Genomic DNA, 27966 nt, shown 5'->3' on the forward strand with positions numbered 1-27966 from the left:
GTGCGGGGATACGCGAGTGTATGTGCCTTATTTAGTAGTGCAATCAATTACTGAGTGAATCAAAACTGTTATCCGAACCCAGTAATTTATCGAACACAATAGATCCTTTGGAGTGGAGGGGAGAAAACCAGTGTACTGAGGAGGGCCGTGGGCAAGAGATGGTATACGATAGTTTCTCTTTGCCTGCTTAAAGGGCCTTATGATTTTTAGACATTGTTATTTGCTGCAGGTGCAAAGTTGCAAGACTGGAAGAAAAGCCACCAGCCTTTCCAAAGTAAATGTAATATTAGCATATGTGCATGTTAAAAGTGATTTGATTTGATACTACGTGATCAAACCACCAGGAATAGCTCCGATAGGTCTGGCAAATATATTCCTGGATTGCAACTGCGAAGCATTTGCAGCCTACGTTTTGACCCCATGCAATTGAGGAATACTGGAGGGAGCCGGCAACGACAGTCTCGTGCAAGGAGCAAGGCCAGGAGGAACGTGAGCCGGGGTCTTACTTCCAGCACCCTCAAGGTCAGCTGTGGGAGGCATCCCAGGGGGCACAAAGGTGGCCAGGCAAGAAGAGGAATGTCGGAACGCTGAACAACCCAGGGGCCTGGATCAAGTGCCGCTCCACAAGACCTGGCTCGCAAACTGGACTTTGGAAATGACGCCAAATCTGATGACTCAAAAAGAATTTCACGGTGCTTTGCACATGTGACAATAAAACATTATTGAACTCTGGACTGTGCAAACAAGATGTGGGAATATTTTGAAATATTGGATAGAATTGCTCTCATTTGTAATTTGGTTTACTTGTGGATCAGATGTCTATCTAAATTGTTAAATAGCAATGTTGAGAAAATACAAAGGGTCCCGAGTCAAAACATTTCCTGTCCATTGCCTCCCCAGATGCTGCCTGAACAACTGAGTTCCCCCAGAACTTTGTATTATTCTCAAGATTCCAGCATCTGCTGTCTCTTGTGTGTCTTTGTAATATTGGGAAAGTGTGAATTTCATGGTTTCTGGAAATGAACGTGGGTTCTTGTGACGTAAAATGCTTTAAATATTGTAAGTTTAAATTGATCTTTTTACAGGATTTCTGGGTTTTCACATGCTCTGCACAAAGTGTTCAATGACATTAAAAAATCACTCCAAAGGCTACTTTTATTTGGTTTAAAAACAATACAATATACAAGAGACTTTCAACATTAACAGTTAAATATTGGTATACTCAAACAATGTTTTAAACGGTGCTAGCTACGGACAACTTTTGTATTTGTGGCCACAGCTGTAAAGGTTGGCACAGTGTTACAGCTAATGGAGCTGCTGCCTCACAACGCCGGAGACCCAGGTTCAATCCTGACCTCAGCGGTCTCGATGGTGTTTGCTGCATGGATGTTCTCATGGTTTCCACTTTCCACCCACTTCCAAAAGATCTGGGGGTTAGTGGGTTAATTGGCCACTGCCATTGGCGAGTGGTAGAATGTGGAGGGAACTGAGAATGTAGGCACAATGGGATTAATGCTGGATCAGTGCAAAAGTGTGGTTGATAGTTGCTGCGGACTCTGGTCTGAAGGGCCTTTATCTCTGCTTTGTATCTCTTATGACTCTAAATTTAAAGAAAAGCAGACTTGCTCCTGCTTGTTACTATCTACCTCATTGGAGACCCTCAGACTACCTTTGATCGGACTTTACTGGCATTATCTTGCACTAAACATCATTTATGTTATTCCCTTTAACTTGTATCTGTACACTGTGGATGGCTTGATTGTAATCCTGTATTGTATTTCCGCTGACTGGTTAGCACGCAACAAAAACTTTACACTGAACCTTGGTAAACGTGACAATTAACTAAACTCAGAAATAACAATGTTCTATTTATATTTTGCTTTCTGAGGAGTAATGTTCTTAAATAACTTGTAAATTAAGAGTTAAACAGTTTCAGAAGAATAAAAATAAACAGAGACCTCAAATCCAAGTTAATAGTATGACCCAAACAATTATGAAAACACAGACTACAAAGGGAGGAGTGTCAGTTATCCTTTTTCTTAATCCAAAACTGAACAAAGTAACTAAGAATAAAATGCAAAGATGTAAGACAAAAAAATGATTTCATAGCTTGTGTTCTGGTATTTACTTTGTTGATGAAAGTTAGTTGGAAGTCTTGATAGCTTTTTCCATATCACAATCCTCAAAAGTGGTTTAAAAGATGGATGGATGTTTTTAATTTGAGAGTTTTCATATTTAGTAGTATTTTTGATGTGTCCACAGTAGGATCCAAACCAGGATTGATAGTCTTAAATACCAAGAAAAGTAATTGATTTTCTACCAGTTTCCAGTGAACCCTAGTATATTAGGAGCGTTCAGTTACTCCAGAACTTTGTGTCCTTTTATGTAAACCAGCATCAACAGTTCCTTGTCTCTATATATATTAGGGACACGCTCCTTTTGTGATTTAAAATAAAATGTTGTGACCTATTATGCAACCTGCTGCTACAAGCCCCATGTTTTTCTGGAATGGATACATTTCGGAGCAGGAGACAGTCAGCAGTTACGGAGCAGGTACCTGGTGTACATGATTACTCATTGCTACTGAGTGCACAATTCAGCTAGAGATACCACCAATACACTCTCCACTTCCTTAATGCTGATACCATCTCATCCTTCCCTCTTGAAGTTCAACCTATTTTCATTCTTTCCCTCTTTGCTGCCTTCTCGTAAGAAGGCGATCTAATTGTGCACAGCTAAAAAAAACTGATTTCAAAAATACCAATGTACAAATTGACCCACTTCGTTGCATTGTCCCCGCCAATTCCTTTTAACCAAAGATCCAATTTCTTTCAAAGTGCACTGCGATTGACGTTCCATTAATCTCAATTATATTTTCATGTTTTTGCCAAATTTGTCACCTAGTTGCTGAATGAGCTGTGCTAAATCTCCTGTTGCTTGCGACTTTTCCTCCAGGAGTTCGTAGCGAAGACTAGAAATGTCCTGTTTGATCTCCTTAAGTTCTCCTGAAATACAAACAGAACATTTGGATGCTGTTTCTGTAAATGCAGGTATAATCAAAATGTATGACGTCCATCTTCTTGAAAACATGATGAAATACACTGATCATTATTTTCTATATCAATGAATGATCCCTTGCTCTCTTGCTATACACTTTGCTGCTGTAACACTGTAAATTTCCCCGGTGTGGGACGAATAAAGGAATATATATATATCAGCTGTGAAGGCTCGCCACTTGTTGTTCATCTCAAGTAAACAACAATAAACAAAATTGTTTTGGAGCGGGTGCAGAAGATGTTTACCACAATGCTGTCTGCATTAGAAGGCATATTAACTATGGGTAGAGGTTGGACAAAGTTGGATTGTTTTCTCTGGAACATCAGAGGTTGAGGGGAGAACTGATAGAATTATGTAACACTATGAGAGGCATAGATGGAGTAGATATTTGGATCCTTTTTCTCAGGGTGGAAAGTCCAAGATTAAAGGGCATAGCTTTAAATTGAGAGGGTCAAAGTTTAAAGGAGATTTGCGAGGCAATTTCTTACACAAGGGGTCTGGAACGGTGATGGTGGTGGAGGTTGATACAATAGTGGTGTTCAAGGGAGATTTTTAGATAGGCACTTGTATATGCAGGGATACGGAGGCAAATTACTGTAATTTGGCATCATGTTCCACATGGACATTGTGGGCCAAAGGGCCTGTTTCTGTATTGTACCATTCTTTGTTCAAATGTACTGCCGGGGGGGTGGTGAAAGCAGACACAATAGTGACATTTAATAGGCATTTAGATAGGTAGATGAATAGGCATGGAATAGAGAGAAATGGATAATTTGTAGACAGATGGGGGTAGGTTAAGTTGGCATCATAATTAGCACAGATATCATGGACCGAAGGGCTTGTTCTTATTCTGTTCAATTTTCGAAGGCTGGAAAGCTCTATGTTTCCTTCTGGCACAAAAATAGGTCTTTTGTCCCACTGAGTCCATGTCAATGCTTTGATGTACAATCCATTTAGTCCCAATGTCTGGCTGTAATCCTGTAGTCCTGTTTTTTTGTTTCCTGTGTGACTGTCCAAGTCGTTTCTATCACTCCTTTGTGGAGCAAGGTCATTACCTCTTTCTGCATTAAAAAGACCATTCTCTGTCCTATTCCCCTTTAGATCCTGACTGAAATCTTAAACCTGTATCTCCCTGTCCATGTAAAATCTGTTAATGGCCACAGCTATTTTTTCTCTACCTTGTACACATTTATTATATCTGCCCTCAAATCACCTCTGCTCCAACAACCCCAGCATCTCCACCTGGTAGCTGAACCATGATGGTTGCCCTGCACCTCTATTTATCCGAGTGCTCTTTTTCACTTGCACAATCTTAATAGGAAATTTAGAATAGGTATATGAAGTATGCATTTGAGCATTTAGAGTCCATTTATTCCAGGAAGGACGTGCAAGTGCCAGTCACATGTAATATTTGCAAAAAGCTTGGCAGTGCACTCAAGAATCAAATAATTATCCTATAGAGCTTGAAATTCACAAAAACAGTAAATTGTTATATTTTCCAATTGCTTTCTTCTGGGGTAGCTATTTGAACAGGATTGAACCTTGCCAATTGTCCAAGTACAAACATTCAGGTGCCCCTTTATAACTCCCTTTAAGCCTAGATTCACAAGAGGAAACCATTCAGCCCATCATGTGCAGGAAGGAACCACAGATGCTGGTTTAAATCGAAGCTAGACACAAAAAGCTGGAGTAACTCAGCGGGACAGGCAGCATCTCTGGAGAGAAGGAATGGGCAACGTTTTGGGTTGAGACCCTTCTCTCCAGAGATGCTGCCTGTCCCGCTGAGTTACTCCAGCTTTTTGTGTCTATATTCAGCCCATCATGTCAGCTCGTTATGGAGTAATCCAGTTAGTTCCATTCATGCTGTGGCCCTGCATATTACATGTGATCGAGTAGGTGTCCAATACTCTTTCAAATGTCCTAATTGAAACTTCTTCCATCATCATCACTGTCATCAAATTTTGAGCTTTAGTTTTGCTAACCAGCCTTAACCAGTGCAACACGAGAAGAGGCCTTTCAGCCCACAATGGTCTGTGCTGAACATGATGCCAAGACCACTTCTTATCTACCTGCACATAATCTATATCCTACATTCCCTGTATATCCATATGCCTATCCACGAGTCTCTTAAATGCCATTATCGTACCTGCCTGAACTGTTACCCCGGAAGCACGTTCTGCACTTACTGTGATGCATGATTAATTTTAAAAATAAAATTCATTTGTGAATGTGAGCTTCAATGGCAGAGTTGATTGAGCTGGGTGCAGAGGCAACCACATATTACTCTCTGGGTTAGGATTTGCATCAGATTGGGTAAAAACTGTTGTGAACCAATTTCCTAAGTGGCTATAATGAACAATCCAGTGGACACACAGTCACCACTATTGAGATTAACAATTAAAAAAAATCATTGACAATCCTGCACCTATTGTCTATTGTCTATAGTCCAATAAATGACCCCCCACAGCATACTTGCCTTCATTAACTTCATCATTTTCTCTATCAACCTGTGCTTTCAGCACGTATCGCTTTATTAACCGCTTCATAATTCTCTGAAAATAATTAAAACAAAATGTAGTTAATTTCTTATGCTGTATAGTTCCATGTCCCACAACATATGGAAATGCTCCCATAGATCTGTGAAAGCTTATGACATTTTAACACAAGGATATGTTATTCTTGATGTATACTCATTTATAACTCCTGTAATGCTAATCTACATTCTTTGTTTACAATTCTAAGATGGATTATTTGCTTGTGATATCACTCTCAGAGAATCTTAGACAAGACAACTTATTCCAAACCCTAGACAAGATCCTCTCGGCAAATATCCTATGATTCACCAACAAGGCCCTTCATAAAATAAAATTCAAAGCAACATTTTTTAACTCTGTCTGAATTCAGAATGAGTTTTTGTCTTTAATGCCCAGGTTTGACTGGAAGGAGGCCCTAGCAGGGAAGACGGTAGAACAGCAATGGCAGGTATTCCTGGGAATAATGCAGAGGTTGCAGGATCAATTTATTCCAAAGAGGTGGAAAGACTCTAAGGGGAGTAAGAGACACCTGTGGCTGACAAGGGAAGTCAGGGACAGCATAAAAATTAAGGGGAGGAAGTATAACATAGCAAAGAAGAGTGGGAAGACAGAGGATTGGGACTCTTTTAAAGAGCAACAAAAGTTAACTAAAAAGGCAATACGGGAGAAAAGATGAGGTACGAGGGTAAACTAGCCAATAATATAAAGGAGGATAGCAAAAGTTTTTTTAGGTACGTGAAGAGGAAAAAAATAGTCAAGGCAAATGTGGGTCCCTTGAAGACAGAAGCAGGGGAATTTATTATGGGGAACAAAGAAATGGCAGACGAGTTAAACCGTTACTTTGGATCTGTCTTCACTGAGGAAGATACACACAATCTCCCAAATGTTCTAGGGGCCGGAGAACCTAGGGTGATGGAGGAACTGAAGGAAATCCACATTAGGCAGGAAATGGTTTTGGGTAGACTGATGGGACTGAAGGCTGATAAATCCCAAGGGCCTGATGGTCTGCATCCCAGGGTACTTAAGGAGGTGGCTCTAGAAATAGTGGAAGCATTGGAGATCATTTTTCAATGTTCTATAGATTCAGGATCGGTTCCTGTGGATTGGAGGATAGCAAATGTTATCCCACTTTTTAAGAAAGGAGGGAGAGAGAAAACGGGTAATTATAGACCAGTTAGTCTGACATCAGTGGTGGGGAAGATGCTGGAGTCAATTATAAAAGACGAAATTGCTGAGCATTTGGATAGCAGTAACAGGATCATTCCGAGTCAGCATGGATTTACGAAGGGGAACTCATGCTTGACAAATCTACTGGAATTTTTTGAGGATGTAACTAGGAAAATTGACAGGGGAGAGTCAGTGGATGTGGTGTACCTTGACTTTCAGAAAGCCTTCAACAAGGTCCCACATAGGAGATTAGTGGGCAAAATTAGGGCACATGGTATTGGGGGTAGGGTACTGACATGGATAGAAAATTGGTTGACAGACAGAAAGCAAAGAGTGGGGATAAATGGGTCCCTTTCGGAATGGCAGGCAGTGACCAGTGGGGTACCGCAAGGTTCGGTGCTGGGACCCCAGCTATTTACGATATACATTAATGACTTAGACGAAGGGATTAAAAGTACCATTAGCAAATTTGCAGATTATACTAAGCTGGGGGGTAGTGTGAATTGTGAGGAAGATGCAATAAGGCTGCAGGGTGACTTGGACAGGTTGTGTGAGTGGGCGGATACATGGCAGATGCAGTTTAATGTAGATAAGTATGAGGTTATTCACTTTGGAAGTAAGAATAGAAAGGCAGATTATTATCTGAATGGTGTCAAGTTAGGAGGAGGGGGAGTTCAACGAGATCTGGGTGTCCTAGTGCATCAGTCAATGAAAGGAAGCATGCAGGTAAAGCAGGCAGTGAAGAAAGCCAATGGAATGTTGGCCTTCATAACAAGAGGAGTTGAGTATAGGAGCAAAGAGGTCCTTCTACAGTTGTACCGGGCCCTGTTGAGACCGCACCTGGAGTACTGTGTGCAGTTTTGGTCTCCAAATTTGAGGAAGGATATTCTTGCTATGGAGGGCGTGCAGCGTAGGTTCACTAGGTTAATTCCCGGAATGGCGGGACTGTCGTATGTCGAAAGGCTGGAGCGATTGGGCTTGTATACACTGGAATTTAGAAGGATGAGGGGGGGATCTTATTGAAACATATAAGATAATTAGGGGATTGGACACATTAGAGGCAGGAAACATGTTCCCAATGTTGGGGGAGTCCAGAACAAGGGGCCACAGTTTAAGAATAAGGGGTAGGCCATTTAGAACGGAGATGAGGAAGAACTTTTTCAGTCAGAGAGTGGTGAAGGTGTGGAATTCTCTGCCTCAGAAGGCAGTGGAGGCCAGTTCGTTGGATGCTTTCAAGAGAGAGCTGGATAGAGCTCTTAAGGATAGCGGAGTGAGGGGGTTTGGGGAGAAGGCAGGAACGGGGTACTGATTGAGAGTGATCAGCCATGATCGCATTGAATGGCGGTGCTGGCTCGAAGGGTTGAATGGCCTACTCCTGCACCTATTGTCTATTGTCTATTGTCTATTGTCAAATTGAGAGGATGAAAATAATTTCAGATCAACTGTACAACTACCTGCCAAACACAGTTGATTAACCAAAGAGTCCTGGTAACTTCACCCGTCCACTCACCCACACATCCAAAATGTCACCCATCCTTTTTCTCCAGAGATGTTGCCTAGCCCATTAGTTACTCCAGCACTTTGTGTCTATCCCAGTAACTTAAATCAATTAAAAAAATACAGATTGTGAGTCATAGAGTGATACATTGTGGAAACAGGCTCTTCGGCCCAACTTGCCCACATCGGCCAACATGTTCCAGCTACACTAGTCCCATTTGCCTGTGCTTGGTCCATATCCCTCCAAACCTGTCCTATCCATGTACCTGTCTAACTGTTTCTTAAATGTTGGGATAGTCCCAGCCTCAACTACCTCCTCTGGCAGCTTGTTCCATTCACCCACCGCCCTTTGTGTAGAAAAAGTTACCCCTCAGATTCCTATTAAAACACAGTTGGAAAATGTATATGAAAGATTAAAAATATAAACTAAAGATTTATTTTTGGAAAGTAAAATAATAATGTAATGGGAAGTATCTTTTGAATTTGGGCAAAGAAAATGGAAGCTTCTGGAGAAACTGACCTGTTGCAGCATATTTGAGGGTGCTTTTTTACTGTTTAAGTAGGCAGCGAAAATGGGGAAAAAAATCTCTCCCATTTCCCACTCACTATACCTCCTGCCACAATGAGTAACAATCTTCAAAATAATTCTTTTTCAAACTGTAATAATCAATTTAGTGAAGAGATGACATCGCATTTTGGGGGAGAAATGGACCTGAAGGTAATTAGTTTCATGGGTGGATTTAGTCACATTAAATATTTTAATTTTATTATCGTTGATTCTGTGGCAGACCAAGGAGAGACTTCTCTATCCTATATTACGACAGGATAATGCCCTGGAGAATGCTTCCTACAATATTTATTTTTCAAGCTTTTGGCGACCTGCCAAATCAACAAAATTGAGAAACTGCTCGTCTTTTTAGGCTAAACTCACAGCCCTGAATTTTGTTGGGAGTTTTGGCAGTCACTGGCTAGGCTTAGAGGAGACATTGGTGGTATCCTCACATAACTGCAGGGCCTATGTCTGTGTAGTAATCAAATAATGTCATTGTAAGATGCAGATGAAAGCGCTCTCGTCTTTTGTGAGTCGAAGTGGCAAATTCATGCTTCACTGCCATGCTTAATCGTACAATATTAGGGACACATTTCAGCGCCAAACTGAGAGTGTGCCTTCTTGTCAGGACTGCTCTACTTTTAGTGAGACACTAAACCAAGATTCCCCTCGGCGAATGGTAAAGATCCTACAGAGAGAAGTTTTCTCTCCCTTTACCTTCGCCATTATTCCTCAAGATCATAACAAAATAAATTAATCCGTCATTCAACTGAGTTCAATTTGTAGAATCTTGTTTTGTCATAGGATTTTGTCTCTGCAAGCACCATTACTCAAAAGTAATCATGTGTTTATGAAACCCTTTCGGGGCAATGTGTTAATATAATATGGCATTGAATAAATGCAAGCTTCTTGTAAAATATCAGGATAAACTGATTATAGAAATATTCATGTAAGATCATTGTATTTAATTATTCTTTTTTTGTTTGAAATGCCAATGACCATGTGTTTAATTCAATACGATGGAGAAAGAGGATTGTTTACCATTTGATATTGGTGCGATCCTCTTAGCTCCAATAAATTTAAATAAAAAAACATATGGAGGTAATCCCATTATATACAGTGTTATCCGTACCTGGAAACAATTAAATCTTACTTTAAAATTGAGTAAATTATCTGTTTTCCTTCCTATTGCGAATAACCCTTCTTTTAAACCGTCTGTCTTAGATAGAGGATTTGCTCAATGGAAAAGTTATGGAATTAAAAGGGTGGGAGATCTTTATCATAAGGGAACTTTTCTTTCTTTTCAGGATTTACAGCAGAAGTACGGATTACATGTTAATAATTATTTTAGATATTTACAACTTAGAGACTATGTAAAATTACACATGCAAGAATATAAGTTTAGAGGTCCAGAAACACTTGATGTATGCCTGAATCGACATTATAATTCAAATAAATTAATATCCTTTATTTATAATACTCTCCTAGACACTGACATTCCGTCATCAGAATCTTATAGACGAGCATGGGAGGACGAATTGAATCAACTCATAATGCAAGATATATGGGATGAAAGTTTACAACATATACACCAATGTTCATTAAATACTAGACATTCCTTAATACAATTTAAAATAATACATAGATTACATTATTCGAAGACGAAATTAAATAGGATTTTTCCTAGTATCTCTCCTATTTGTGATAAATGTCAATTTCAAGAAGCTAATTTAACTCATATTTTCGTAACTTGTATAAAAATGCAAAACTTCTGGTTGGAGATTTTTTAAATAGTTTCTAAAGTTATCAACAAGCAATTGGATATAGATCCAAAATTAATTATATTAGGATTATCAGAACATACTACAAACTTTACAACAAGTCAGGTACATTTTCTTGATTACAGTCTAATAACTGCGAAAAAATTAATACTTAAATTTTGGAAAAAACCAATAACCCCCACAATTAAAATGTGGACTGCGGAAATGACAGAGACCCTGCATTTGGAAAAAATAAGATTTGCCTTAATTGACAAACCTATTTTTAAAAATATGGTCTCCATTTATTGAATTTTTAGAAAAGTAAATGGGTTTGGCACAGGACTAAAATAAAAATTTAAAATTAAAAGTTGAAACTTGAGTTAAGGGTTGGATGTACAACTGTGGTTATTGTCTCCCGGATCTACTCCCTTTAATTTTTATAGTTATATCTTTTTTTTAATCCTTTTATTCTCTCTTCCCAATAGTTTATAGTTTTTTCCTTTCTTCTTTATTTTTTATTTTCTCTCTTTAAAAATTTAAAAATTGAAGCTATGTAAGAACTTTGTAACAAATGTGTCTTTTATTTCTATTTGTACATATGCTTTTCAAAACAAAAATAAATAAATAATAATAATTCAATACGATTGATTTTTATACATTGCAATCACTACATCTTTCACATTGAATTATATGAAAGCCAGCCTGATGTCTCCCTCTTGAGGTAAGTACAAGCAACTTAATGTAATTGATGGAGTAGGTGGGTGTATGGAAAGAGGTGCCAGAGGAGGTAGTTGAGGCAGGGACTGCAATGTTTAAGAAACAATTAGACAGGTACATGGAAAGGACAGGTTTGGTGGGATTTGGGCCAAACGCAGGCAGGCGGGACTAGCGAAGATGAGACATGTTGGTGGGTTTGGGCAAGTTGGGCCAAAGGGCCTGTTTCCACACAGTATGATTATGACTCTGAGAATACAATGCAATTTACTCAGTTAACTAACCTGATATCTTGTTGGATTGCTAATCGGCTTTTTTAGACCATATCCCTCTGCATGTCCAGGGTTTGATTGATAATGTTGGCCTGGCTGGAATGAAATCAAATGTAGATTTATCTTGTAATAAAGATACGCTGATTACAAAACCAATGTGGCTCATTTAAAAAAATATTATTTCATTTTCAAAATTAATCTTACTTTTTTGCATATCTTTTATTCATTTAGGTCATAAGGTCACAAGAGATAGGAGCAGAATTAGGCCATTCGGCCCATCAAGTCTACTCCGCCATTCTATCATGGCAGATCTAACCCTTCCTAACCCCATTCTCCTGCCTTCTCCCCCTAAACCGTGATACCTGAATGTTCTATATCTCTCTATCACCGTCTATATCTCTGATTTCCCTTTCTCCTGACTCTCAGGCTGAAGAAGGGTCTCAACCCGAAACGTCACCTTTTCCTTTTCTCCAGAGATGCTGTCTGTCCTGCTGAGTTACTCCAGCATTTTGTGTCTATCTTCAAAAAAACAACTAGGCGAATGTGAAAACGTGTGAGATTTGTTTCATGGTATGAAAAGGATCAATACAGATCCTTAAATTATCAATTTAATTAGAGGAAAGCACTAGGAATAGAGTTAGAATTAAAATATTTTAAAACTAATTTGAATTTGTGATCATGGTTCCATATAGAAAATGCATAATTGTGTACTTTACCTTGGAATTCAGCATACCCATTTCAAAGTCGGCTTCTGATTTTTGCACATTAGATTTGCACAAATGAATAAGGCAGATTTTAATTTTTAACATCAAGTAGTAAACTGACTTTGGGCTTGGCACAAGGTTAAATGGAGTGGGCAGAGTTCTTCCTTCATCGAAGTAAGAAAGCCAGAGCTTAGCACGAGCAAATTTCCACTCAACATCTGCATCCTCCTGTGTGAATATAAAGGGAGATGGATCTTTTTTTTTCAATCAGAACCACTTTGAAAAGAGACCACCCATGCACTACTGCTCACCCCCCCCCCTGAACCCCCACCATCCCCTCATGTTACCTCACCTAAACCTCCATCTGCTCCCCTGACCCCAACTCCCACCCTTGTTGAGTTTTCACCATTCCCCCTGACCTCCCCCTTTCCGACGCAGAATGGTCTGTCCCCTCCACACCCACCTCAACAAGTGCCTGGCTGCCATGATGTAGGAAGGGTTCCAACCCGAAATGTCACCTGTTGCTTTTCAACAGAGATGTTGCTTGACCTGCTGAGTTGCTCCAGTACTTTGTGTCAATCTTTGGTATAAAACAGCATCTGCATTTTCATACACACTTTAGTCAGGGTGGCTAAATTGTGCTATCCTGTGTCTTCCCACTTCCCAACTCTTGGTCTGTAGCATGGTAGGTTGCAGTCTATCAATCACTCTTCTCAGTGCCTTCCCAATGTGATTGTGTTTTTCCCTGTACTAGCCTTTCAGCCAGCGAGTTTATTTTTCCTTAAATCCCTTCTACATCTTCTATCAATTACCTAGGTCATTGTGCCTTATATATCAAAAGAGGGAGATTGCTACATGTAGAAACAAGGAACTGCAAATGCTGGTTTACCAAAGAAAGACACAAAATGCTGGAGTAACTTAGTGGTTCAAGCAGAATCCCTGGAGAACATGGAATAAGTGATGTTTCATGTTGGGAAGCTTCTTCAGGATTGCTGCATAATCCTTTTCATCATGTAAAGGCTCTCTTGATTTTGTATATCGCAATATAACAGGGGAATGGTTGATGGAATTTAATACAGAGAAATGTGAGGTTTTGGTTTTGGGAAGTCTAACATGGGCAGGACCTACACTGAATGATGGGGTTCTGAGGAGTATTGTAGAGCAGAGGGATCTAGGAGTGCAGGTACATGGAAAGGACAGGTTTGGTGGGATTTGGGCTAAGCTCAAGTTAAGTATTTTACTTGAGTTTATTTTCTAAAGAGAAACATTAAACATACCTCAATTTCTTGATATGAGCTATTGATCATAGCTATCAGCATATTGAGTAACACCACCACCATCATAACATTGTACACTCCATACAGAATGTACCCTATGTTCTCAATGAACTTGTGATCGTATTTGAGGACAACGGATATCACCTCTGACAAGCCAAATATTGACCAGAATAACGTTTTGAAACTCTCCTCCACACTAAAACAATAGAAAAGCACACTGAACACACAATAACATCATCATTTCAATCATTTCAAAGACTGAAAAAACAGCTTTCCATATATCTCTATCTTTAAAAGCAATGATTGAAAGCACAGAATTGGGCATTTGAACAAAATTGGCGCTCATTTGAAACAGCGGAACAACGGTAGTGGACATCAACACATCGCCTGGCCAAGCCAACCCCTGCAACCCCACCGCCAGGGCAACAGGCCTTTATGACTAACGTAAGACTCTAACATTTTTTTAAACATTGACCTTGAAGGTCAAGGTGGTGCATAAAGTGCGGCGACCCTTGTATATTGATTAAGTGTGGTCTATGATCTTACACTCTTGTATTTAGTATGTTTGTGGCTAATATATAGGATTGTTACTGAACTGTATGCAAAATAAAAATCACTGTGACAATAAAGTAACATTGTAGCTCATTGAAATGGAGTTCTTAAGTATAATCGGTCCAGTCAGTATCAGAAATCCAATTGATGATATTTAAGTGGGATTGAAACCCGGCATTAAAACTAGTCCACTGGAAGTTCTGGGATGTGCTTATTCAGGGCTTTTGCCATTTACTCTGTCAATACCTCGGGACAACGTGAAAAGTCTCTTAAATACTACCTTGTCCACCTAAAGTGGAGGCTGGTCTTATTATTCCACACGCAGTAGGAAGTCAGGGGTCTGAGAAGAACGAGAAGATCTGGATTCCCACATGACCCATTAACACCAACATACAGAATTTCGAAGTATCCAGAATGAGGAAACTGAAATATATTTCTCATAATCAGTATATAACCTTGCTTCTATCTGGATATCCATATTTTTCACTGTAACAACTCCAGACCCTCAACCACCTGCATTTAATCAATCTCACTGACTTATTTTGTTTTTTGCTGAGGGAAGAGGCTTTTACTAACTTTTAACAAACCAAAAGTCAGGCAAAACATATCACTGCACTTTCCCAATTGGGAAGAACTTAATTCCATTACTGAAAAAGTACAGAATTTGTAATCACATTTTACCAGGCTTCAGAGATTACAGTTGGGTTTTCTCCAACTGCTCCGTTTTCCTCCTACATCCCGGAGACTTGTGGGTTGTAGGTATAATTACCGCTAGTGTGTAGGGCGGATGTGAAAGGGGGATAACATAGAAGTACTGTGAATGGGTGATCAACGGTCAGCACAGACTCGGTGGGCCAAAGGGCCTGTTTTCATACTGTATCTCTCTCTAAACTAAACTTCTCGATGGACTGATTAACATTTTCTTGCTCTACGTTTTTCTATTCCTAATAGATACTCCAGCCATGCTTTTCTCCAACAAGAAATGTTGAATCCACTCTGGACTCTGATCCTAACGGCTTTCGAGTCATTTCGTCTTCAAGGCAGTGCTTTAAATGTGCAGCAATTAATCTTTTTGGGACATTATTTTAGTTTTAGTTTAGTTTAGAGATACAGCAAGGAGACAGGACCTTTATCCTACAGAGTCCGTGCAGACAAATGATCATCCATAGACTAGTTCTATCCTACATATCAGGGACAACATACACCAGACAATTAATCTACAAACCTGCATGTCTTTGGGGTGTGGGAAGAAACCGGAGCACCTGGAGAAATCCCACACGGTCACGGGGAAAACGTTCAAACTCTATACAGACAGCACCCGTGGTCAGGATCTAACCTGGGCCTCTTGGCCCTCTGAGGTAGCCACTCAACCTTAGTTGCTACCTTAGCTGCGCCACCATGCCACCCCATTTTCTTGATGTTACGGTGCAGGGAACTCTCTGCATTTATTAACTTTGGCTGTGGACAAGTACTGTTCACACATAGTTGTTCATACCACACATAACAAACAAAATATGTGGTGCAATCAATAAGTGACAATAATGGCCATATTTTTATTTTTAAATGAGGAAAATTGGATTTTCATTTGCATTTTACAAATATATGCCACATAGTTAGAGAAAAAGAATTAGGTAGAATTCAGCCACACATGTTTATGACATTGCATAAAGTCTTTTCCTACAGTTCAAAATTAGATATTATTTTCTGCATCACAAATTGGAAACTGTGCATTTACTTACGTTGTAAAGGCTGGGTTATACTTTGCGCCTAAATAGTAGGAATAAAGGTTGAACATTCCAATCATGAAAGCAACAAAGACCATGATGAATATAACCATGAACTTGAAAATGTCTTTCACTGTCCTTCCCAGGGATATCTGCAGAGGACCAAAGCTTTCATTTGCTGGTAGAATGTAAGCAATCCGAGAGAAACTTAACACCACAGCAATTGCATAAAGTCCTTCTGATATGATTTGTGGATCAGATGGAAGCCATTTATTCCTAGCTGGGAAAAGTGAAAGAGAAAACACATTTCTGATGAGACTTACTGGCTACTGAGAAAGAAAGAGATATTCGAGTTCAGTTTAGTTTATTGTCACATGTACCGCGGTACAGTGAATAGCTTTTGTTGCGTGCTAACCAATCAGCGGAAAGACAATACCTGATTACAATCGAGCCATTTACAGTGTTTAGATACATGATAATGGAATAACATTTAGTGCAAGGTTAGTAAAGCAATACTACTTTGTATATTGTTTTTCATTTTCATATTTATTGTGGAAAATATTATAACTCTGACAGCATCATAAGTGTACCTTTTCACTTATTTTGCATTTTCGTAAAATTATATTGAAACTGGATCAATATCTTTACACTTGAGGTTTGAGGGAGATTTTCTTATTTTTGAAAGGAGGTCATCCATTTTGGTACATAAAAGGAAAAAGCAGAATATATTTTGAATGGTGGGAGACAGATGATATCTACACATTTAAGGGCGGCACTGTGGCGCAGCGGTAGAGTTGCTGCCTTACAGTGCCAGAGGCTTGGGTTTTCTCTGGGTTGAAGGGCCTCAACCCATAACATCACCCATTCCTTCTCTCCAGAGATGCTGCCTGTCCTGCTGAGTTACTCCAGCATTTTGTGTCCATCTTTGATTTTGAAGAAACATAGAAAATAGGTGCAGGAGGAGGCCATCCAGCTCCGCCATTCATTGTGATCATGGCTGATTGTCCCCAATCAATAACCCGTGCCTGCCTTCTCCCCATATCCCTTGATTCCACTAGTCCCTAGAGCTCTATCTAACCCTCTCTTAAATTCATCCAGTGATTTGGCTTCCACTGCCCTCTGTGGCAGAGAATTCCACAAATTCACAACTCTGGATGAAAAAGTTTTTTCTCACCTCAGATTTAAATGGCCTCCCCTTTATTCTAAGACTGTGGCCTCTGGTTCTGGACTCCCCCAACATTGGGAACATTTTTCCTGCAACCAACATCTGCAGTTTCTTCCTACACTTTTCTCCGGGATCTGTGGTTTCCTCCCACACTATAAAGACCTACAGATTTGTAGGTTAATTGGCTTTGCTATAATTGTAAATTGTCCCCAGTGTATGTAGGATAGTGTAAGTGTGCGGGATCATTGGCCAGCGCGGACTCAGTGGGCTGAAGGGCCTGTTTCCGCGCTGTATCTCTAAATTAAACTAAACTAAACTAAAAATTTAGTCCGGGCTTCATGAATGCGAGTCTGGTAACAGGACCACAATGCTATCAACCCTCCCTGTGAAATGTGGAGTATGTGTGGTATCACTCCAAAGAAAGAGTAGGTGTTATAAATCATAAATGAGGTCAATTAAAACATTAATTTGTAATATTTTTGCCAAATGCCACTCTGAGAAGCTATAAAAGTACGATTGCCTTGAGGGGGATGAGACAAAGCAGTTCATTCTACAAATATAGGGGACAACCAGTGCCTGTTGCTCGGCAAAGCGGAAGGAGGAATTGAACCAGACTGTCTGATCTGTGCCCTGGGGAGCTGCGTACTATTCTTTTCAAAATCTGACGTTCTCTTTGTCCCTGTGGTGCCATGTAACACTGTGAGAGTGGTGCAGTGAAACTTGGTCTATAACGTGGAGACAACTCTCTCCCTGCTTTCTCTTTCTCATCAGTTCCAGTCATTGGTTTACATTTTAGTTTAGTTTAGAGATACAGCCTGGAAACAGGCTCTTCGGCCCATCGATTCTGTGCCGACCCTCGCTCACCCGTACACTTGTTCTAGGTTATCCCAGTTGTGCATCCAGCACACTAGGGGCAATTTACAGAAGCCAATTAACCCACAAACCAGCACGGCTTTGAGATTTGGGCGGGATTTCTTTAGTCAGAGAATGGTGAATCTGTGGAATGCATCGCCACAGAAGCCTGTGGAAGCCAAGTCAATGGATAATTTAAAGGTAGAGATTGATAGATTCCTGATTAGTACGGGTGTCAGGGGTTATGGGGAGAAGGCAGGAGAATGGGGTTTGGAGGGAAAGATAGATCAGCTATGAATGAATGGCAGAGTAGATGTGATGGGCCAAATGGCCTAATTCTGTTCCTATCACTTATCAACTTATGAAACCGGAGCACCTGGAGGAAACCACCGCGGTCACAGGAAGTTGCATAGTTGCAAACTGGGAAGCTAGTTAATGGACATTTAGTGGAGGGAGGGGGAGGGGGGGGAGGGGAGAAACTGTTGCAAGATCAGCCAGGGTTCAGGAGAAGGAAGTGGGAAGGAAGGATTTGTCCTGCCTCTTTTTGCTTCCAGTTTTCCGCACGCCCCCTGCCACAATCAATCTGAAGAAGGGTCCCAACCCGAAAAATCACCTGTCGATGTTCTCCAGAGATGCTGTCTGACATATTCCAGGAATTTGTGTCTATCTTTGATCTGCAGTTCCTTATCATTACATTCTTCCTCTTTACTAGTTTGTCCCCTATCCCTTGATTGAAAGTAGTAATTTCAGATTTACAATTGCCACTCCATTTACTATTCCAGACCATTCTATAATTCACCTGCTGAGGTCTCCCTTCTGCCTTGAAAGGGCAGCGTGTGTGCATTACTGTATGTGTACGGTACCGAGCCGGCACAAGCTTGGAGAACCTGGCGACTGTGGCCTGGAAGGGGGGAGCCCGCCGAGCTGCCTGTCCCCCGAAGACCAGATGATGCGAGAGGAGAAGGGAGATAATATAGAACATGTGTGAACAGGTTGTGTAGGAAAATAACTGCAGATGCTGGTACAAATCGAAGGTATCTCAAAATGCTGGAGTAACTCAGCGGGTCAGGCATGTGTGAACGGGTGATCGATGGTCGGTATGGACGTTGGACCTGTTTCAATGCTGTGTCTCAAAACTAAACTAAGCATGTTATATTCAAGACACAAAGCACTGGGTTTCACTCACTAAGTTACTGCAGCACTTTGTGTCTTTTTATGTAAAGCAGCTTTTGCAGTTCCTTGTTTCGCCAAGTTAAATTCAATCTTCCATGAATTGTTGAGTTCAGCAGGAAATTTGCAAACATCAAATGAATCACTGATTGGACGAAGAGTTTCTAAGGATGGTGATGAGGGTGGAGGATTAGTTTATGACACTGGGAATGAATAGTGCTCTGCATTCTTTTATATTTACTGAATGGTTAGTATGGCGGAGATTGATAGACCCTTGATTAGTAAGGGTGTCAAGGGTTATGGGGAGAAGGCAGGAGAATGGGGTCAAGAGGGAAAGATAGATCAGCCATGATTGAATGGTGGAGGAGACTTGGTGGGCCGAATGGCCTAATTCTGCTCCGATAGCGTACGAAGTTCATTGGACTTTAGTTTAACGTTTTATTGCAATGATGGATTCTACCACAGGGTGGCGACCTAAGCATTATAGAAACATAGAAAAACATAGAAACATAGAAAATAGGTGCAGGAGTAGGCCATTCGGCCCTTCGAGCCTGCACCGCCATTCAATATGATCATGGCTGATCATCCAGCTCAGTAGCCTGTACCTGCCTTCTCTCCATACCCCCTGATCCCTTTAGCAAAAAGGGCCACATCTAACTCCCTCTTAAATATAGCCAATGAACTGGCCTCAACTACCTTCTGTGGCAGAGAATTTCACAGACTCACCACTCTCTGTGTGAAGAAATGTTTTCTCATCTCGGTCCTAAAAGACTTCCCCCTTATCCTTAAGCTGTGACCCCTGGTTCTGGACTCCCCCAACATCGGGAACAATCTTCCCGCATCTATTGTAAGGGAACAGTTTTGACTCGGTTACTATTGTGGCACCAAGCTGTTTACTATTAAATTAATTCAACCCAAATCAAAGAAAACATTACTTTTCACAACTTTCAACTTCATGAAAGACAAAATGTTTGAAGTGGAGCATTTTATTACACCTCCTGCCAGTGTAGTGCGGTAAATAACAACCAGAGCGGGCACAGTGCCAGATACCCGGGTTCGATCCTGACCTCGGGTGCTGTCTGTGTGGAATTTGCAACTTCTCCCTGTGACTACATTAGTTTCCTCCCATATTCCAAAGATGTGTGGGTGTGTAGGTTAATTGTCTTCTGTAAAATTGCCCCTGGTGTGCAGGGAGTGGATGAGAAAGTGGGATAACTTAAAACTAGTGTGAACGAGTGATCGAAGGTTGGCATGGACTCGGTAGGCTGAAGGTAGACAAAGTGCTGGAGTAACTCAGCCGGTCAGGCAGCATCTCTGGAGAAAAAGGATGGGTGACGTTTCAGGTCAGGACCCTTCTTCAGACTCGGGCTGAAGGACCCTGGTGTATCTCTAAAACTAAAACTGAAACACAAAAGTTGAACTTACCATAAGTGAAGTACGCAACTTCTGGAGGCAGCAATACCTTGGAGAGATCACTGGCGTTGATGCGCAAATCCACATAGCGTTGAGCCTCAGTGGCCTTCAGAAATGCCAAAAACCTTGCAGTGAATGAGGCAACAAAGATGGACAACATCCCAAAGTCTAAAATGTTCCACAGATGCATGACATACTCTTTGGGCCCTTCTGCCCATATTTCTTTGCATTCTGTCCATATCATACCTGAGGACAAGAAATATATGACTGTATTGAGAGAAGTCTAACAAAAATGTGACTAACTCAAATCTAAATCAACCTTGAATGCTTAGATTGGAAAATAGAAGTTAGTTTGTACACATTTAAATAAACATTCCAGTGGTTTGTTCCAATTGTGGGATGGTTGCAACAGGATAATGCCGATTGTAAAAGCATATTGTGTGTTCAATTGCTCCTTGACCAAAGTTACCTGAAAAATACTAGACTGGAAATCTACTGGGTTGTTTCTCAGGTTTTCATGAAAACTAAATGGTAATTTACTACTGCACATGAAGAAGGAAGTCAACAACTGTATCAGGTGCTGCTCTGGAAAGCAGATGAATTCTTCAGCCACCCACCCATACTCACCCACCACTCTTGCTTGCTCTAAGACTTCAAATGGAACTCAGATCAGAATCAATGGTGGCTAGTCCAATTAAAAACATTAAAACGTGCCCATCCATTCCTTACACATCCAAATGTCTATCCAAAAGCCTCTTGAATGCCACTATCGTATCTGCCTCAACCACCAACCCTGGCAGCCTGTTCCAGGCACTCACCACCCTCTCTATAAAAAGGTTGCTCTGCACATCTCCTTTAAACTTTGCCTCTCTCATTCAAAGCTATGCCCTCTAGTCTTTAACATTTCCACCCTGTACATAATCCATATACCTCCATTCCCTGCATATCCATGTGCCTATCCAAAAGCCTCTTAAATGCAACCATCATATCTGCCTCAACCACCAACCCTGGCAGTGCGTTCCACCCTCTACGTAAAAAAAAAGTAGTCTCGCACATCTCCTTTAAACTATACTAACAATGTCATAGAGTCATACAGTGTGGAAACAGGCCCTTCGGCAAACTTGCCCACACCAATCAACATGCCCCATCTACACTATTCCCATCTGGCCCATATCCCTCTAAACCTGTCCTATCCATGTACCTGCCAAATGTTTCTTAAAAGTTGCAATAGTACCCACCTCAACTACCACCTCTGGCAGCTCGTTCCATACACCCACCACCCTTTGTGTAAAAAAGTTACCCCTCAGGTTTCTATTGTCTTTCCCCTCTCACCTTAAACCTATGTCCTCTGGTTCTCGATTCCCCCACTCTGGGCAAAAGACTGTGCTTTCTATTCCTCTCATGATTTTGTACACCTCGAAAAAGATTACCCATCATCCTCCTGTGCTCCGAGGAATAAAGTCCCAGCTTGCTCAACATCTCCCTATAGCTAAGGCCCTTGAGTCCGGGCAACATCCTTGTAAAATTCAAGTTCTTGTACTTGCATAAGAATTATTGAAAATTAATATGCAGATATACCAATCAATTAAAAAGGCAAGCAGTACGTTGGGTTTTATTGCTAAAGGATTTAAGTACAAGAGGCGTCAGACTCCAATTTTATAGGACTCGGTTGTGACCATAGTTGTATTATCTACAGATCTGGTATTGATGCAACAGAGAGAGTGCAATGAAGATTCACCAGATCGATCACCTGGAATATCAATTGAGCAGAGATTCAGCAGATGGGACCTATACTCCCTGAAGTTCGGAAGAATGATCAGTGAACTCAATGAAACATACAAAATTCTTACAGGGTTCAATATCCCCCCTCCCCCCCAACCGGGGTGCCTAGAGCCAATAGTCACAGCATCAAAATATGTGGTTTGCTATACAGGACTGAGATAAGATCAAATTTCTTCACACCAGAGGGATCCTCCACCCAAGAGAGATCTGGAAATGTATGTCCCTATCGCTCAGGCCATTGACTCCTGGCACTTGCCACTCCTTACAGGGGTGGCACGGCGGCGCAGCGGTAGAGTTACTGCCTTACAGCGTTTACAGCACCAGAGACCCGCGTTCGATCCCGACTACAGGTGCTGTCTGCACGGAGTTTGTATTTTCTCCCCGTGACCGCGTGGGTTCTCGCCTAGATCTTCGGATTCCTCCCACACTCCAAAGATGTACAGATTTGTAGGTTAACTGGCTTGGTATAAATGTAAATTGTTCCTAGTGATGCAGGATAGTTGTTAGTGTGAGGGGATTGGTGGGCCGAAGGGCCTGTTTCCGTGCTGTATCTCTAAAAACTAAAGTCATAGGAGCAGAATTAGGCCATCAGATCTACTAAGCCATTCAATCATGGCTGATCTTTCTTCCCCTCTCAACCCCATTCTCCTGCCTTCTCCCCATGACCCTTGACGCCCTCACTGATCAATCTCCGCCTTAAAAATACCCAGTAGCTCAGTCTCTGAGTAGAGTCAAGCCAGAGGTTGGTAGAATTTTGGATACACAGGATATCAAGAAAAGTGTTGTAAAGTAGAACTGAGGTAAATGAGGAACTGATCTTTTAGAATGGGGCATAAGCAACCAAATAACCTACTTCCATTTCTGTTCCTTTTGCTCCTAGTGAAAAAACAACGGCAAAATTAATTGTAAAGGACAAATGAAAATATTTCAAATGGTTTTCATTTAGATTGATTATACTTTACCTAAAATCCACTTCATTATTAATAATTCAGTCCAGGTAAACCTCGTCGTTTTCACCCTGAACACCTGTCTCGGGTTGTCTGTGTCAGTTTCATTGGGCAAATTCTTAACACCTTCAAATCTGTCCGATGCATTTAACACCAGAAGTCCTAGAAAGATGGTGAATGATACTGCATGTGCTACAAACTTCATAAAAGGACTTCTTAAAATTTGTCCCAGCTGAAAACAAAGAAGCAGCAAGAAATATATTATGATAAGCAACGCAAGATTAAATTCTTTACGCTATTTGTATATGTGGCTGTGATTTCAGTCATAGGTGTTATTCTACACTTGTTCTAAACAACACAAAAAGGATGTACACACGAGCAAGATGATTCTTGGAGCCACAAGAAACTGCAGATGCTGTAATCTGAGCAAAAAGTACCCGCAGGAGGAAGTGGGGGAACAAGGAACTGCAGATGCAGGTTTATAAGAGAAAACACAAAGTGCTGGAGTAATTTAGCGGGTCAGGCAGCATATCTGGAGAACATGAATAGGTGATGTTTCGGGACAGGACCCTTCTTCGGACTCTCTGGTGAACAAATTCAGACTGGCTAGAGTCCATAGAAAGGTCACCTATCGATGTTCTCCAGGGATTTTGGTGGCAAGATGGTACAGGGGTAGAGTTGCTGCCTTACAGCGCCTGAGACCCGGGTTTGCTCCGGACTATGGGTGCTGTCTGCACGGAGTTTGTACGTTCTCCGCGTGAACTGCTTGGGTTTAATCTGGGAGCTCTGGTTTGCTCCCACACAGCCCAAAGACATACAGGTATGTAGGTTAATTGGCTTGGTAAAATTGTAAATTGTCATAGTGTGTGTAGGATAGTGTTAGCTGGTCGGCATGGCTGGTCAGCGCGGACTCGGTGTTTCCATGCTGTATTTCTAAACTAAACTAGACTAAAAAAGATGCTGCCTGACTTTGTGTCTTTTTTTGCTGGAGGAATTGAGTGGGTCACTGAGGAGTGAAATGGACAGAGGAGGTTTGAAGAAAGGTCCCAAACCAGAAGGTTGACTGTTCATTTCGCTCCATGGATGCTGCCTGACCCACTGAGTACCTCCAGCAGTTTGCTTTATACAAAAAAAGTGATTTAATAGAGTCATAGAATCATACAGCGTGGAAACAGGCCTTTCAGCCCAACTTCCCACGCCGTCCAACATGTCCCACCCGCCTGCGTTTGGCCCATATCCCTCTAAAACTATCCCATCCATGTCTAAATGTTTCTTAAACATTGTGATAGTCCCTGCCTCAACTACCTCATCTGGCAGCTCGTTCCATACACCCACCATCCTTTGTAGAAAGAAGTTATCCCTCGGGTTCTTATTAAATCTTTCCCCCCTCACCTCAAACCTGTGTCCTCTGGTTCTTGATTCTTCTACTCTGGGCATGGGTCCCTGTGCATTTACACGATCTTTTCCTCTCATGATTTTGTATACATCCAGCTAAATATAAATGGATGAGGCACCAGGGGGAGTCATAGGGTTATTGTCATGCAGCACAGAAACGGGCTCTTCTGTTCAACTCGTTCATGCTGATCAAGATACCCTGTCTAAGCTAGTCCCATTGGCCTGCGTTTGGAATATATCTGTCTAAACCTTTAATATTCGTGAACCTGTCCATGTCTGAAGAAGGGTCTCGCCCCGAAATGTCACCCATTCCTTCTCTCCAGAGATGCTGCCTGTCCCGCTGAGTTACTCCAGCATTTTGTGTCTACCAATCAATGATCACCCATTTTATCCTACACACTAGGGACAATTTACAGAAGCCAATTAATCTACAAACCTGTACATCTTTGGAATTATGGGAGGAAACGCGAGCACCTGAAAAACCCCCATGTGATCCCAGGGAGAACGTACAAAGTCCGTACAGACGGCACCCATAGTCAGGATCGGACCCTTGTGCTGTAAGGCAGCAACTCTACCGCTGGGTCACTGTGCCACCGTGCAGATATTGAACCTGTGCAGATATTGAATGCACACATCAGCTAAACATTTATTCAAGCAAACACCTGAAAAAAAAATCTTACCTTGCTGCATGGAGCAAACCAGTATCCAATGGCAAGAAATGGAAGTCCTAGGGTGACACCAAATACAGCCAGGCACTTCATTCCCATTGACTGTTGACGTAAGCCTGAGAGGTTTTCATACCAAATTGTAAGCAATTGCTGCTGGCAGTTCGGATGAGCAACAAACTGGTGTGGTCAAAGGGAATATTACAGTTAGCTCCACGTAACATAGAAACATAGAAAGTAGGCCATTCATCCCTTTGAGCTAAATATCATGATCATTCAATATGATCATGGCTGATCATCCAAAATCAGTACCCTGTTCCTGCTTTTTCCCCATATCCCTTGATTCCGTTAGCACTAAGAGCTAAATCTAACTCTCTCTTGAAAACGTAGGTGCTTCCAATTGTGCAACAGGCCTTTTTAATAAACCCAACTTTTCAAATTATGTGAATAAGATCATTAAATGCATTTTAACTATTTTGACCACTAACTTCAATGTTATATCTTGCACTGAATATTGTACCCTTTATCTGTGCATAGTGGACGGCTTGATTTTATTCATGTATAGACTTTTTCTCTGACTGCCTAGCACGCAAAAAAAGGCATTTCACATGTGACAATAATAAACTAAACGTCAGCAGAATGTCTGGAGAAAAGGAATAGATGACGTTCTGGGACGAGGCCCTTCTTCAGACTGAAAGTCAGGGGAGAGGAAAACGAGAAGTAAATAGAATTACCTTTAGTTTCCCTCTCCCCTGACTTTCAGTCTGAAGAAGGGTCTCGACCCAAAACATTACCTATAACTTTTGATTGTGTTCTTCAGTGCACATAGCCAGTGTACACATGACACTGGGCATGGAATAATGATGGCAATCATCAATCAATGCATGTTGGATGTCAGTGTTGTGCATTACATGAATAAGCAGTAAACATCATGAACAGGAAACCAGGCAATGTAAAAATAAACTGGCCTAGCTCTACATTTCCTTACATCCTGTCAAGATAATTCTTTACAGAGAACAAATGCAATAACTGACTGGATTTCTGAGCATTATTAAGTTACGGGCTTCACAAGTTTGTTCTTGTTTATGTTTTATTTCAAACATGTAAAACAAAAAAGTTCCCAAGTTTTGGATTGCCCTGAGAAATCCACTCCTCTCCCAGTGTTCACCCCCTATATCCCAACATCTGAATTCTATTACCCCTGATAAGTTCATGGGTTCATAAGTGATAGGAGCAGAATTAGGCCATTCAGCCCATCAAGTCCACCCCACCATTCAGGCACATTTGATCTATCTTCCCCTCTTCACCTCATTCTACTGCTTTCTCCTCATAATGCCAGAGACCTTACTAATTAAGAATCTATCTATCTCTGCCTTAAATACATCAATTGACTTGGTCTCCACAGCCTCCTAGGGGAATCCACTCTGGTTCACCAAACCTGCCCTAATTTTCCCTGCATCAGTTCTTGTTGAGCGTTACTGCTTAAGAGCTGAGACATCACCCAAATTGGTTTGCAGTTTGCGTATGACGCCTGAAATGGATGAGGACAATCATGAAAAAGACCGTGAAAGATGCCACTTATGTGCACAATGCCTTGGCCAACCTGGTGCCAAGTCTTGTACGCAACTCCATTTCTGCGTAGGTTTTGAGATAAGTTTACTTTAATTTAGTTTTGAGATACAACGTGGAAACACCGAGTTCGCACCAACCAGCGATCCCTGCACACCAAAATTACCCTACACACACTAGGGACAATTTTTACATTTATACAAAGCCATTTAACCTACAAACCTGTACGTCTTTGGAGTGTGGGAGGAAACCGAAGATCTCAGGGAAACCCCACTCAGGTCACGGTGAGAACGTACAAACTCCACACAGACAGCACCTGTAGTCAAGATGGAACCTGGGTCTCTGGCGCTGTGAGGCAGTAGCCACCATTGAATAAGGTTAAATTTCAAGGCTAGATTGTGTGACTTTCCATTTCAGTGCCATCATTGGAAAGGTAAAATAACCAATGGTTGACGTACAATTGCCTGGAAATTTATCTCTACGGGTAATACTGAAAACTCTACCTTGCAGCAGTTGCACACACGGCTCCATTTTGAAATTTGGCTTGTCTGAACTTCGTGGAGCCAAATTCTGGAAGTGAAATAGGATCACGGATACCTTTAACACAACTAATGCTTCCAATGGGATGGTTTATACATTAGCTGAACTTGAAAAACAGGAGGAGCTAATTATAGTTATAGAGTCATACAATATGGATACAGGCCCTATGGCCCAGCTTGTCCACACCGGCCAACATATCCTAGCTACATTATTCCCACTTGCATGCATTTGGCCTATATCCAAACCTGTTCTATCCATGTACCTATCTAACTGTTTCTTAAATGTTAGGATAGTCCCTGCCTCAACTACCTCCTCTGGCAGCTCGTTCCATACATCCACCACCCTTTGTATGAAAAAATTACCCTTGAGATTCCTATTAAATCTTTTCCCCTTCATCTTAAGCCTATGTCCTCTGGTCCTTGATTCCCCTACTCTGGGCGAGACTGTGCATCTTCCCGATCTATTCCTCTAATGATTTTATACATCTCTATAAGATCACCCCACATGCTCCTGCACTCCAAGGAATAGAGTCCCAGCCTTCTCCTCGTAAAGTTCTTTATTTCTACTGGTGAAAAGTCCCATTATCTCGACTAACTGCTGTGGAAAATGTTTTAGTGTAATAATTATCTGTTAGCGGGAACAGTAAAAGCATTGATAGCC

The 27966-nt window shown here is 41.2% G+C and overlaps 1 protein-coding gene across 2 annotated transcripts in view; it reads right to left on the minus strand.

Moving 5' to 3' along the window:
- Positions 1-1153: 1153 nt before the first annotated feature.
- Positions 1154-27966, minus strand: part of LOC144600059 (short transient receptor potential channel 7-like) — an 83438-nt gene continuing 56625 nt past the window's right edge. For both annotated transcript variants that reach the window (XM_078411426.1, XM_078411425.1), the window contains 9 exons: positions 25213-25377; positions 23153-23369; positions 20421-20654; positions 15824-16088; positions 13533-13728; positions 12268-12483; positions 11564-11647; positions 5534-5609; positions 1154-3005 (listed from right to left, as the gene is read on the minus strand). In XM_078411426.1, coding sequence (XP_078267552.1) covers positions 2869-3005; positions 5534-5609; positions 11564-11647; positions 12268-12483; positions 13533-13728; positions 15824-16088; positions 20421-20654; positions 23153-23369; positions 25213-25377 — 1590 coding nt within the window. In that variant the 3' untranslated portion in view covers positions 1154-2868. The remainder of the gene's footprint in view (positions 3006-5533; positions 5610-11563; positions 11648-12267; positions 12484-13532; positions 13729-15823; positions 16089-20420; positions 20655-23152; positions 23370-25212; positions 25378-27966) is intronic.

Source organism: Rhinoraja longicauda, chromosome 14 (assembly GCF_053455715.1).
Source record: "Rhinoraja longicauda isolate Sanriku21f chromosome 14, sRhiLon1.1, whole genome shotgun sequence".
In the NCBI taxonomy this organism is placed as follows: Eukaryota; Metazoa; Chordata; class Chondrichthyes; order Rajiformes; family Arhynchobatidae; genus Rhinoraja; species Rhinoraja longicauda.